This window comes from Gymnoscopelus microlampas (genome assembly GCF_963454915.1).
Source record: "Gymnoscopelus microlampas genome assembly, chromosome: 9".
Lineage (NCBI taxonomy): Eukaryota > Metazoa > Chordata > Actinopteri > Myctophiformes > Myctophidae > Gymnoscopelus > Gymnoscopelus microlampas.
In genome coordinates, this window is record NC_139946.1 from 24420590 (window position 1) to 24433718 (window position 13129).

Sequence of the window (13129 nt, forward strand, 5' to 3'; positions counted from 1 at the left end):
TGCTGAAGGTGGTAGTACCGTCTGTTCTCAGCAACCGCTGGTACTATCTCTCGGTCTCTCTCATACGCACGCACGCACGCACGTGCGCACACACACACACACACACACACACACACACACACACACACACACGCACGCACACACACGCACACACACAGGATAGCACTGACTCAGGAGGTTGACTGACCGCTTGGAAACTGCAAGATTCAAATTTCTTATTCCCCGGCTCCTTCTGACTTAGTGTCAGAATGTCCTTCAGGAAGAATGAGTAGTTGCTCCACTGCTCCTAATAGTTAGCCAGGGTTCATGACTTGAACCCCGGAATCCATATTCTGGGGGGGAACATTAGCCAAAAATAGGCGATCTACTTGTGAGTTTTGAACTTCCTGAGCTTTGTCTGTTTTCTACACCAAAGAGATTTGGTTTAGATGGAAAACAGAGGTACAGAGCCAACTCAGGTCCAGTTTACTACGTCTAAAGGGTTTAAGTGGTTAAATGCAAAGGAACTGCAAATGTACGTGGCCAATAGCCCAACAACAACAACAACCAACAGGAACACACATAAAAATATTCTTCCATGGGGATAGGAGAGCTGCAGGCACTAATACACACACACACACACACACACACACACACACACACACACACACACACACACACACACACACACACACACACACACACACACACACACACACACACACACACACACACACACACACACACACACACACGCACGTGCGCAGCGTAAGAGCAAATCAGTGCCAAGTAGTGGGAGTGTGCCACCCACATGCACACACACACACAGGCATACACACCTCACACAGAAGCTTGGCCCGTCTCCTGAAGAGCGAGCACCTACTCACACAATAACACCGCACACCTTCCCTGCTGTGTCCTCTCCCACACAGTATACACTGTTAGGTTGTGTGTTAGTGCGCGCATGTGCCTAATTATTTCTCTGTGTGTGTGTGTGTGTGTGTGTGTGTGTGTGTGTGTGTGTGTGTGTGTGTGTGTGTGTGTGTGTGTGTGTGTGTGTGTGTGTGTGTGTGTGTGTGTGTGTGTGTGTGTGTGTGTGTGTGTGTGTGCCTGTGCGTGTGCGCGTGCGTGTGTCTGTGTTCAGCAGTGGTGTAAAGTTACTCAATTACTGTACTGTAGGTCGTTTTTTTACTTTACTGGAGTATTTCCAATTTGCAGTACTTTTACTACATCTCCACTAAGGCAAATATTATACTTTTACTCAACTACAATTATTTTAAAACTTTAGTTACTAGTTACTTTGTAGATTTTGATTATTATTACAAAACATTACCCATTATATATTATATACTGTATACATTTCGGCCATTTGAAAATAGCAGATCTACATAATGAGTACTATCTACTTTTGGTACTTCAAGTACATTTTGATAGCAATACTTTTGTACTTTTACTTAAGTAAATTTAGAATTCCAGACTTTTACTTGTAAACAGAGTATTTCTACACAGCAGTATGGATACTTTTACTCAATTAATAAATGTGAGTACTTTTTCCACCACTGGCGTTCAGCTCCCACCTCCTTGGCACAGAACAGTTCCATTCTCACCCTACGGGACAACACAACCGAGGTGATTCAGGGGCCATGCTGCAGGTTGGCCCCGTAAAACACAATCAACAGCCACTTGAACCGCAGTGAAAAAACAAGGCACAACAAGGGAAATCAAATCACGTTGTAGAAAACCCCCCTCTGTCATAAAACCATCCCCCTTCCATCCATCCACACGCTTTTTACAAACTTCCCATTGCAAATTGCAGCCGTAAAACGTAGCCTTCCTCGTTCCCTCTCTGACTGCTGCTGAGCTGTTTGCAGAACTGCAGACCCCAGCCCAGTGGTTCTGCTTTAAAAAGCTGACAAGTGGACTGACTTATTGCGGTCTGAACACACACACACACACACACACACACACACACACACACACACACACACACACACACACACACACACACACACACACACACACACACACACACACACACACACACACACACACACAGGCACAACCACGTCACAACCGCACGCATGCACACACGCACGCACACACGCACGTATGCACACACGCACACACGCACACACACACACACACACACACACACACACATTCTTGGTTCCATGATGCGAGGTGACGTGACATGGGGTGGAAAACACCACAAAATGGCTGAATGAGAGGTGTTTATGAAAGCTGTTAGCCTCAAGCCTGGCGCGCCTCAAAACCGATTGGCAAAGTGTCTCAGCTCTTGCCCGATAGGGTGATTACATGACTGACAGCCAGAGCAGAGTGAGAGTTGGGTTTGGCTTTTCTACGGTAGCTCGACCACAGCCTGGAACTGTCATTAGCCTGTCCAAGCCATCCAAACCTGGCCCGGGCTTTCTCTCTCTCTCTTTTTTTTTATTAGAGTAGAAGAGCTGGGTTTGACCATCTGACTTGTTAGGACCTCACAGAACACGCTAATTACAGAGTTGTGGTACCGGTGAGAATTTCCAGAGGTCTGCTGCAATGTTTTTACAATACTTCTGTTGCAATACAATAATATTGTGGGTTCTAATGTTTTGCAATACACTTAGGGTTGTGATCAGATATTGATTTATTATTCTTTCTCCCTATGAAATACAGGAAAAGCCAGAAATCCCTCAGAAATCCCTCAGGGCAATAAATGTCAGTTTCATAAATTCTAGTAATGAGTGAAAAACCGCAAATCAATTAAAAAGATGAAATTCAAGCACTTTCAGAATTACATGCAGTATTTGAAAGGAATGACCAACCACCCCCCATTCAATTAGGAATACAATTTTATAGAGAATCACATGGTTATACAATACCCGCGGGGCTCGGGCTACAAGAATCAAGTGCTGCTATGATAGACTGACTAACCAGGGATCAGATTAGCCTACTGCAGCGAAATATATGGGGGAACAAAGTTGTTCCCCCGTCAGTTCAAGTGAGAGCCAAGAGCGCACATTCAAACTATAGCTTACCTATGTGGAATCAAAGTGCACGTGCTCCCCGTGGCATGTGTGATCATGGATTCCTTATTCATCGACGTGAACGCATGCAATTTAATGTCATTGTCAAGTTGACAATGTCAATGTCTTATTGTAGGCTGCTACAGCTAGGCTAGATTGGAGTATAGCTGACATCTCACCTACTGTGTTAGAACAGCATTTTAGGTTTGTTGGATCCATAAAATAATGGGTGTCGTCTGGGTGCGTCCACTCAGATCTCGGAACCAATTTCAGGGGTCTTTAGGGTTTGGGTCTGTCATTTTGAACCCATGTAGAGCTCTATGTGTATAATATATAATCTAATATGTTCATTATTTATTATGACTTCGTTATTACTAAGTTCACTATAGAGTATAAAGCTTGAATTTCCCTTAAATAGAAAGTCTGAAAATGACTTTAACATTTAGCTACTGTTACGGGGCAACCCGTGCCCTATATACACATACACACATCTGACTGCATTGAAAGTTATGCAAGGACTAATGGTTTTAAACTTGTGTATTCATAATGAAATGTTCACTGATTGTTTGCTGGTTGTCTCTCCTACACTGCTGGTGGCAATCCCCTTGATTGGGAAGGTGCCAAGTGCTGTGGATGAGGGGTGTTTCATATGCTTTAGGAGTATTGTTTATTTAAACCGTCATTGAGTCTTTACCCCAAGTTATATTTGTTTAATTGTAACGCATCATTGGGAATGTCTAGGTTACTTTTATACTGTGGCACGGGGGAAGCTCTGGGAGTATTTATGGAAGTATTTGGAATTGTTGCTATTTGGTTCTGTGTCCTGTGGTAGGATCCACTCCCTATTTAAAGGAGGCTGCAGGGACAGGCAGGTAGATAGTAAGATATGGGCAGAAACTCAGGTAACATCCCTGAGGGAGAGCTACAGGGCCTTGTGTGATCAAGGTTAGCCTGAAGAGAGCTTTTATCCAGTTGGGTCTTGTTTATACGTGTTTGCCTTAAGTGCTTATTTATTGTTCTCATTGCTCTATTTTAGACTTTTAGGCCAGTATTATTGTTGCTAAATGTATATATTTTTGCACTGGACTTCGATGGAGGAGTTGGGCGAAATAAACCCCCCCAAAATGCATCTCTGACTGTCTTTGGAGCCTTTGCCGTTCGAGCCTTTTCACAGCTACAATCTGGTCTTTATCCAGAGCTACTTAATGCTTATAGTTAATTAAATTCCGAGGACTCGTTGTCCATTTGGTTATATTTGTGTAGCCTACTCTTCGGAGCTTCACCAAAACTGACCCCCCTTCTCATACCGGTGCCGTTGTATTAAATATTATAATACAAATACAAATATCAATACTTATTTGTGCTTAGTACATATTTGGAATTTCCTCTAGTCCAGGCGTTTCGGGCCATATTTTGATGGAATCGTGCACTTTACGATACAAGCATGAAATTTGGCACACAGTTAGAGCATGCCATAAGGAACATTTTTGGCTATAGGGCCATCGCAGATTTGTCCTGTGGTAACCATGGCAGCCATTTTCCAAAATGGCCTCCATCTGCTGTTATTTTACCAATAACTCAGGTGCTAGACCACCTAGGATCTTGATTCTGGTGACTAATCCTACATTTTCAAGGATGAGGAATACAGTGGTACTATTTAGAATTGTCTTGTGGTAACCATGGCAGCCATCTTTCAAAATGGCCACCACCTGCTGTCATTTTACCAATGACTCAGGTGCTAGACCACCTAGGATCTTGATTCTGGTGACTAATCCTACATTTTCAAGGATGAGGAATACAGTGGTACTATTCACAACATGCTAGTAACTACCTAACTAACTACAGTACATGAGGAGGCTGATACTCGTGTCATATTACACCTACAGTAGAAGATGCTGTGAAGAAAGGGTATAGCAAGGTGACAATACGCACAGTAGACACGGATGTGCTGGTCCTGGCAGTAACGTCAGCCCAACGCCTCCACTTGACTGAGCTGTGGGTTGCTTTTGGAACTGGGAAAAGTTTCCGTAACTTAGCAGCTCATGAGATGGCAAGGGCATTAGGCCCTTGCCTTACCCATGTTCCATGCCTTTACTGGATGTGACACAGTGTCATCTTTTGGAGGCAGAGGCAAGAAGACGGCATGGGAGACCTGGAAAACCTATGGTGACGTCACACATGCCTTCAGTTCCTTAGCTGCCATCCCAGACAAAATAGATGACTGGATGGAGCCTCTGGAGCGTTTTGTGGTATTGCTCTATGACCGCACTAGCGGCCAGGCATCAGTGAACGGGCATGGAAGCAGCTATTCACCCAGAAGGGCAGGACAATTGATGGACTCCCCCCAACACGAGCTGCACTGATTCAACATACAAAGAGGGCAGCCTACCAAGCTGGCCACTGTTGAGGGCAGGCGATGGTTGCAGCCCCTGAACTCCCATCCCCAGGTGAATGGGGGTGGAAGAGGAAGGAGACAGGTGAATACAAATAATTTAATCCACTTCTTTACACTTGTAAACCTGTGATCTGACAATAAAGCTGATTCTAATTTTGACAGGAGGATGGGAAGTGCACTGGACCACACAGAAGCGAGCCTGGCCTTTCGGGAACTCCTCCGCTGTGGTTGCAAAAAGGGATGCAGTGGACAATGCAGATGTGTTAAGGCAGCACTTCAGTGTACTGCCCTTTGCTACTGTGGTGGACTGTGCAACTAACATTGTGTAGATTATCTGGCTTTATTGAATAGACCCCTTAACAGACGACGTCACACTGATAAGAACCAGTCTGCGCGGAACCAGTCTGTGCGGAACCAGTATGCGCGCAATGAAACCCATTCTATCAGGTCTCGCTAGGACGCGCCTCACTAGCCAACACACAAGAGGGGGTTGGGGTGTGCTGAAATCAGCGCACCCCAAAACAACAGGTTGAGAATTGATTGCGTGAAACAATCACCTGTGCGTCCAGTCTCAATGTTGGTAAACAAATAATTGGTCTATATGCCATTAGGCTATGACTCATGAGTACTCTGCCTTTGTTGTGTCTTATAGTCCATTGAAAATAATTATGCAATACTACTACTAATAAAAGAAACAGTGAAGTACTGCATTCTTGACTCTCACGTGTCAGTTTGAAAACATCTACTGTACTACATCATTACATATTTTGATGGGTTTATTATTATTTAATTAACTGAATGCCAGATATATTTAGTTACAGTAGGTAGTAGAATGTTGTAAATAGTACCGCTGTATTCCTCATCCTTGAAAATGTAGGATTAGTCACCAGAATCAAGATCCTAGGTGGTCTAGCACCTGAGTTATTGGTAAAATAACAGCAGATGGAGGCCATTTTGGAAAATGGCTGCCATGGTTACCACAGGACAAATCTGCGATGGCCCTATAGCCAAAAATGTTCCTTATGGCATGCTCTAACTGTGTGCCAAATTTCATGCTTGTATCGTAAAGTGCACGATTCTGGCCCGAAACGCCTGGACTACTCTGGCTGATAATGGGAATAGAACTGTCTCTCTGGTCTTATGCCATATAATTATATTGTATGCTATGTCAGCACATTGAGGTGCTGTATGCAGTGCACTACATGGCATGTGGTCTGGGGACCTGTTTCATTGTAACATCTCAGTGTTTTTAAAGGGGAAATGTATATTAGCTTCACTGCAGTTATGCTGAACTCTCCGGACTTCTCATCTGAGTCAGATTTTTGAATGCTTGTATATATTGGTATTAATATTACTATTTGTTCATTTTATTTTATTTTATTTCATACTCCTATTTTGTTATCTTGCCACCACTGCAAACGAGGGACTGTTTCCTGAATGAATGAGCTGTTGACGGGTTAAAGTATGATGTAAGAGTAAAACTGCCACCCTGTGAATATCGCCAATGAGGCAAGGGAGGAGAAAGTGTGCATAATGGAGAAACATGACATAAGACTTGGAATGGGTGAGCCTGGGTGGTCTGCTCAGAGGGGTGATGCTATTTTAGATAACATTGGATGAATAGTAGCTCCAAGGTCTACAGCTACCACAGCGTTGGCCACTGGGTATTTCTGATGCACAGTAAAAGTGTTTACGAGGTCTTCAGGGCCGTTTTCATGTGCACGTTTGAAGTCAGGACCAAAAGGCGCATGTTACACAGTGGTCAGAGAACCACACACAGTGGCACTCACGTGCAGGGTCTAAGTAGACATGTCTCAGAAGTCTTTTTTTCTGTATTTTATTGAACTGGAAATTCATTAGCAAAAGAGTGAAAGTTTGATATATTTTACAGACACGTCGCTCATTGTTCTGTTTAGGAAACAAGCTGCTTAACCATTATTAACCCATTAAAACCAGGAAAGCATCGGTGTCATTTTAGCTTTTAGTGTTGGCTATAAAAAATGTGCTGATCTACAAGCTCACAGCGCGTCACTTCATGCCACGCTGCGAGTGTTTGACACAAATCTTCTCTTCTGGGGGTCCCTGGCACAAAACATTTTCAGATGGTGGTCCGCGGCCAAATTTGGGGGGTCCTTGACATGACAAAGTTTGTCATGTAGAAGACATTTGTAGAATCGACATTTGTAGAATCGGCCTCAGGTCTTGATGGGTTAAACAAATAAACAAAGTGCTTTTGGCCAAGTCTCTCCGCGTGTCCTGACTGCATCTGTACAGTATATCCATGTCCTTTTGTTCTTTTGTTCCAGAGGTGCAGTGGAAGGAGGGGAGCCCACAGCGGAGACCAGCGACGAGAGCCCTGACACGGACACGTTCACCTATCCTACCGACTGGTTGTCCGGCCCCCCGGAGGAGGTAGAGCTGGACTTTGACGAGCAGGACGGTCTCACCGGCCTGGGAGAGGGAGAGGAGCTGCCCCACATGCTGCTCCCCGACAGCCTGAGCCAGCTGGAGGAGTTCGGTCGACACAAGCGTCCCCGCAAGGCCCACCGTGGCCACGGTAGACCACGCCTCTTCAGTGACCTTTGGGTCCGCATCGGGGACAGGTGAGATGGTACAACCCAGTGTTATGGTTAAATCATGGCAATGCCTGTAATACACGCCCGTTGGCACAGCTAGGCGTGCGTGCGTGCCTGCGTGTGTGCGTGTGTGTGCGTGCGTATATGTGTGCGTGGTAAAGATAATCAGTTCACACGGACCATGGATGTATCCTTGCATACTGTATGGACACAAAAGCACTTTTGTCCAATCATCTGTTCAAATACTGTACAATAATTGGTGCATGTTCTGTGCATGTGCATATAATATTACCTGTTATGCAGGCTAGAAAATATACGTGGAAAATAATATCGATTAAGGATCCATCTATACAGAAACCCTAAGTCCATTATGGTTTTATCATCATGTCAACCCCAGATTTATTCTACCTATACTGTCATTAAGGGAGAGCCATATCTTTATATGGGGGGCATTGTTTATGAGTTGGTTAAACCACTGGCAGCACGTTTTCTACTAAGTCTAGAGCAGTGGTTCCCAAACGTTTTAGCTCAAGACCCAAAAGAGAAATTACGTTAGGACCCAAACTGGTGAAAATAGCAGATCTACAAGCTCACAACGCGGCGCGAAGCGACGCGTTGTGAGCTTGTAGATCTGCTATTTTCACAACTTCATAAATGTTTTTTTCATTTATTTATAGAAATCGTTTGAATGATTAAATGTAGGAAACGAAAAAGGGGATATTTACTCGCGACCCATGAAAAGTGTTTGGGAAACAGTGGTCTATAGTATAGAGAGGGTTTATGTGGTTAACTCCTTTTAGTCTGATCTGTGGCGTTCTCCTTTCTCCAGCACCACCCCTCCACCTAGCATAAGAATAATCAACGGCTACGTGACGCTGGACCCTCCGCTGACCCACCAAGAGCAGCAGAGGCGAACGGTGCTGCTCTCGGCGGCGCCACAGCTCTCCAGCTCAGCCTCTCCCTCCCCTCCTCCTCCTCCCAGCTCCGGCTCAACCCGGCCAGGCCGGAGCTTCGCGCACAACGCAGTCACAGTCTCCAGTGTCCTTCTGGCCTGGCTTTTGTCACACATGCTGTTCACGTCCTGACCACACGGTGGAGCTCTCACATAAGACAGACACATTGGACACTGCTGTCTCCATACGCAACAGAACTGTGGAATGTACCCATAAAGACAGAAGCACAGGCATCTGTGCGCACCTGCAGACATACTAGACACGCGCGCACACACACACACACACACACACACACACACACACACACACACACACACACACACACACACACACACACACACACACGCGCACAAACACACACACACACACACACACACACACACACACACACACACACACACACACACACACACACACACACACACACACACACACACACACACACACACACACAGAGAGAGAGAGGAATTGACCAGGTGATTGAATCAGCCTCTGAAACAAAGGAGTCTTAAAGAGTCTTAAAACCTCATGAAAGTATTATGATAGAAGAAGGATTAAGATATAGCATAATTAAGACGGCTAATTTCAAGAGGTTGCGTGGTCCGAATGACCACGAGAATGAAACTGTAATAATGTATATAAAATGCTGTTGTTTTTAATGATGAAATAGACCTTACTAATAACTATAACAGATGTAACTCTGTGATGAATGAAATGATGGCGTACAGTGAGACTGGATGAGTGCTGGATGGAAAAAGGGGGTAACAGTAGTCTGTTAATGGTTTTGTAAATTGTGCATTTTGTTCATAAAGAAATATTGTATATTTATTATTTCTGGAGAAGAGTATATTTTCTTGCTTTTTGAAGATAATTAGAGAATAAAACTTTTTAAATGGTCAGGTCTCCCGTGAGATTTCCTTTTGAGTATCCAACTGATTGATTAGGTGGTACCTATCGAAAAAGCACTGCCCAATTTGAGAAGAGAATACACACATTCACTTCAAGCTAAGTTCAATGTTCTGTTCTATTCTGGCCTTCAAATACTATGGTGCTTTTGTCTCACTGTAATTAAGAACCAAAGTGCTGCTGGAAGTACAGAGACATGCAACAGGTAATGAAAACCTGCCATCTACTGGTTAGAAGTAGGAATGGATCATTTGTGCTAGGGTCAGTCAGTGGAACAGCAGGGGCGTGTTGAGGCTGGCAGGACACGTTGAAGCAAGGATGGTAAACAAAACAAAAGAAGTTACTTAAAGGTGATATTGACAACATTTTATGTACACAAATGATACAAAGAAAATAATAAATACCCAGAGCTTTTCAAATGGTGCAGAACAAATGTATCGCTTTTCCGTACCAAAATGATCATGATTGAGAAATAATTTTGTTGCTCCTCTCATTAAACCTATGTTTAAAAAATGCATCTTGCTAATGGATGGTCTTGCTGGGGAAATTTCCTTCATGTCTACAACCCCACCCACTGCCATGATCCACAGATTCATGTGACTTTAGATGTTTGTATACACACAGTACAATATCACCTGTGTTCCAAGAAACAAACTGAATACAAAGGCAAACATTTACAGTATATAAATTATCCTATGATACCTGAATTCACCTCTGAAGCATCCTCAGGTTGTGCTGGTGTCTGTGTCTAACACTCTCTTACTTGACCTGAGCAGCAACTAGCGCCACCTTGTCACCAGCTTCGGAAGTTGCATTGAACCCTTCCACAGCACAGAATCCATGGAATCACTGGAGGAAATGTAGGTACATATCATGTATAAATAAGGGCCCGAATCACAGGTAAACAGGAACTGGATATTATCATCATCTGTTTGGAGACCCCCATGCAGGACAGGCTTCAGACACACCTCCTGTGCAGGAGGCTTGGCTCAGATCTGAACCCATTTGATTTGGTGTCAGGAACCTGTTGCGACCGCATGCCCTTGCTGACTGACGTCGACCCCGAACAGGGTTCAGACCCACGACCTTCCACATGAAAGTCGTATGCTCTAACTCAGGGGTCTTCAACGTTTTACAGGCCAAGGACCCCTTAGCTGAGAGAGAGATGAAGCATGGACCCCCACTACATATTGGATTCATATTAAATGTGAATTTTCAGACTTTTAAGGACTTAAACCCTCGATACTTTGTAAACTTGACCTTTGACTCTGTACTTGGTCTGCTCTTTTTTCCCTGTACACCAAACCTCTTCGCCGATAATAGCCGATCTACAAGCTCACAACACGTCTGCTCTGCGACACGTTGTGAGCTTGTAGATCTGCTATTTTTGGCTAATGTTCCCCCCAGAATAGGGATGCGAGGGTTCAAGTGGTTAATGTAAAAAATAAAAATAATAAAGTCCCTATCGCCTGCAGTATCTCTGAGGACCCCCTAGGGGTCCCGGACCCCCTGTAAGACCCCTGCTCTAACCGCTACACTAGCTGCTTGATATAGTGGCTGCAAATTGCTCATGTGCATTTGGTTTGGATATTTACGCACTAGTCCAAATCTAAACAACAATATGAATCATTTTTTTCATATAATTATATGGAAATTACTTAAAATTAGAAGTTTGGAAAAGGAGACCCTACTTGTAGCAGAATGGAATTGCACAGTGGAGGAAGTTGCTGCTTATACATTTTAAATTATGTTTTCACATTATTTGCATTACACTATCTCTCTCTCTGTGTGTGTGTGTGTGTGTGTGTGTGTGTGTGTGTGTGTGTGTGTGTGTGTGTGTGTGTGTGTGTGTGTGTGTGTGTGTGTGTGTGTGTGTGTGTGTGTGTGTGTGTGTGTGTGTGTGTGTGTGTGCGCGCGCCGAAATGGTACCGCCATAAAAGAGCACCTGTCTGCAAATGGTAGCCTAACTGGTCTGATTAACGTCTAAACTTAACACCATAAATTACCCCCACCCCAACTGTTTACTGTACATATGTTTTATTCCTACTAGTGTAGATGATGTCTAGGATATGTTATTGTATATGTCTCTATGAAAATGAATGTCTCTATGAATTGAATATATAGGACCGCAATGGAAACGAGTCCTCAACTCTGTTACCCTGGTAATATCATCACACGAATGGTGAAACATGCATGGTGTTTGCACTTTCTCTCTTTTTGGCCCGTACATCTACATAAACGTTCAAATTTCAAATATAAGTGCTTACGCTATGACCACGGATTTTACACTTATGTACGGTTTCCGAGAAGTACCCGTATCTTCCGTATTGTTGAATAAAAAGCATTTTAATCCAATTGATGGCTATTTTTTCCGTGTTTTTTTTATAATGCTTTCAACTACGCAAACCTATTGGTTGGGAGGTGTATTGCACTCTAATACGTTATAACTCTATGAGAAAATGACCACCAATCGAATTAAAATGCTTTTTATTCAACAATACGGAAGATGAAGTTACCTTTGAGGACCCGAACAGAATATTAACATCCGTAGCCATGGGATAAGTACTATATATTTGAAATTTAAACGTTTATATGTGACGTACGGACCAAAAATGGAGAAAGTGCAAACACCAGGTTGAAGTTTTGTCATGACTGGAAAAAATATATGACAATCATGTTTCAGGGCTACCCTGGTAATTGCACCTGGTGTGGGGGGAGAGACGGAGAGTGAGCGTGAGGAGGAAGTGAATCCCTCAGCATGACATCATGATGCATCCACTGTTGTGTTCAGTTATGGTTTTTGCCCGAAGAATTTGTGTTGTCGTAGCCAGCCTCCAAAGTTGTCGTTAATCACAAATCCAACGGAGTCGCCAACATTCCTCCTCCGCTGTTCTAGTTGGAATTATTACCGCGATCACTGCCTAGATCTCCTTGACTGCCTGGATGCATGGCCTGATGGTATTTATTGATTTTTCATTTGAGCTCAATTAAAGGTAGGGTAAGTGATTTTCTTTGGTTAAAATAAGTGTTATATAGCTCTATATTCTGATAGTAGGCCTACTCATTGCTACAAAGAGTGTTTGTTAAGTAACAGGAGTGTCCATGTCCCTCCAGCTCTTTATTAAACAGAAAATGTATTTTCAGGTCGGGATACCCATTTTCAGACACATTTGGATCTGAAACACAAAAAAATGAAGCTGATAAATGGATACTCTCTCTTGATTGGCAGAAATATTGTCACCTGAAAATGTATTTTCTGTTTGATAAAGAGCTGGAGAGACAGGGAGACCCCTGTTA

General features: G+C 43.6%; 1 protein-coding gene across 2 annotated transcripts in view; it reads left to right on the top strand.

Annotated features, from left to right (window-relative positions):
• trabd2b (TraB domain containing 2B) overlaps positions 1-9757 on the top strand; it is a 121183-nt gene extending 111426 nt beyond the window's left edge. For both annotated transcript variants that reach the window (XM_084067104.1, XM_084067103.1), the window contains exons 7-8: positions 7704-8000; positions 8803-9757. In XM_084067104.1, the coding sequence (XP_083923230.1) occupies positions 7704-8000; positions 8803-9058 (553 nt within the window). In that variant the 3' untranslated portion in view covers positions 9059-9757. The remainder of the gene's footprint in view (positions 1-7703; positions 8001-8802) is intronic.
• Positions 9758-13129: the final 3372 nt, after the last annotated feature.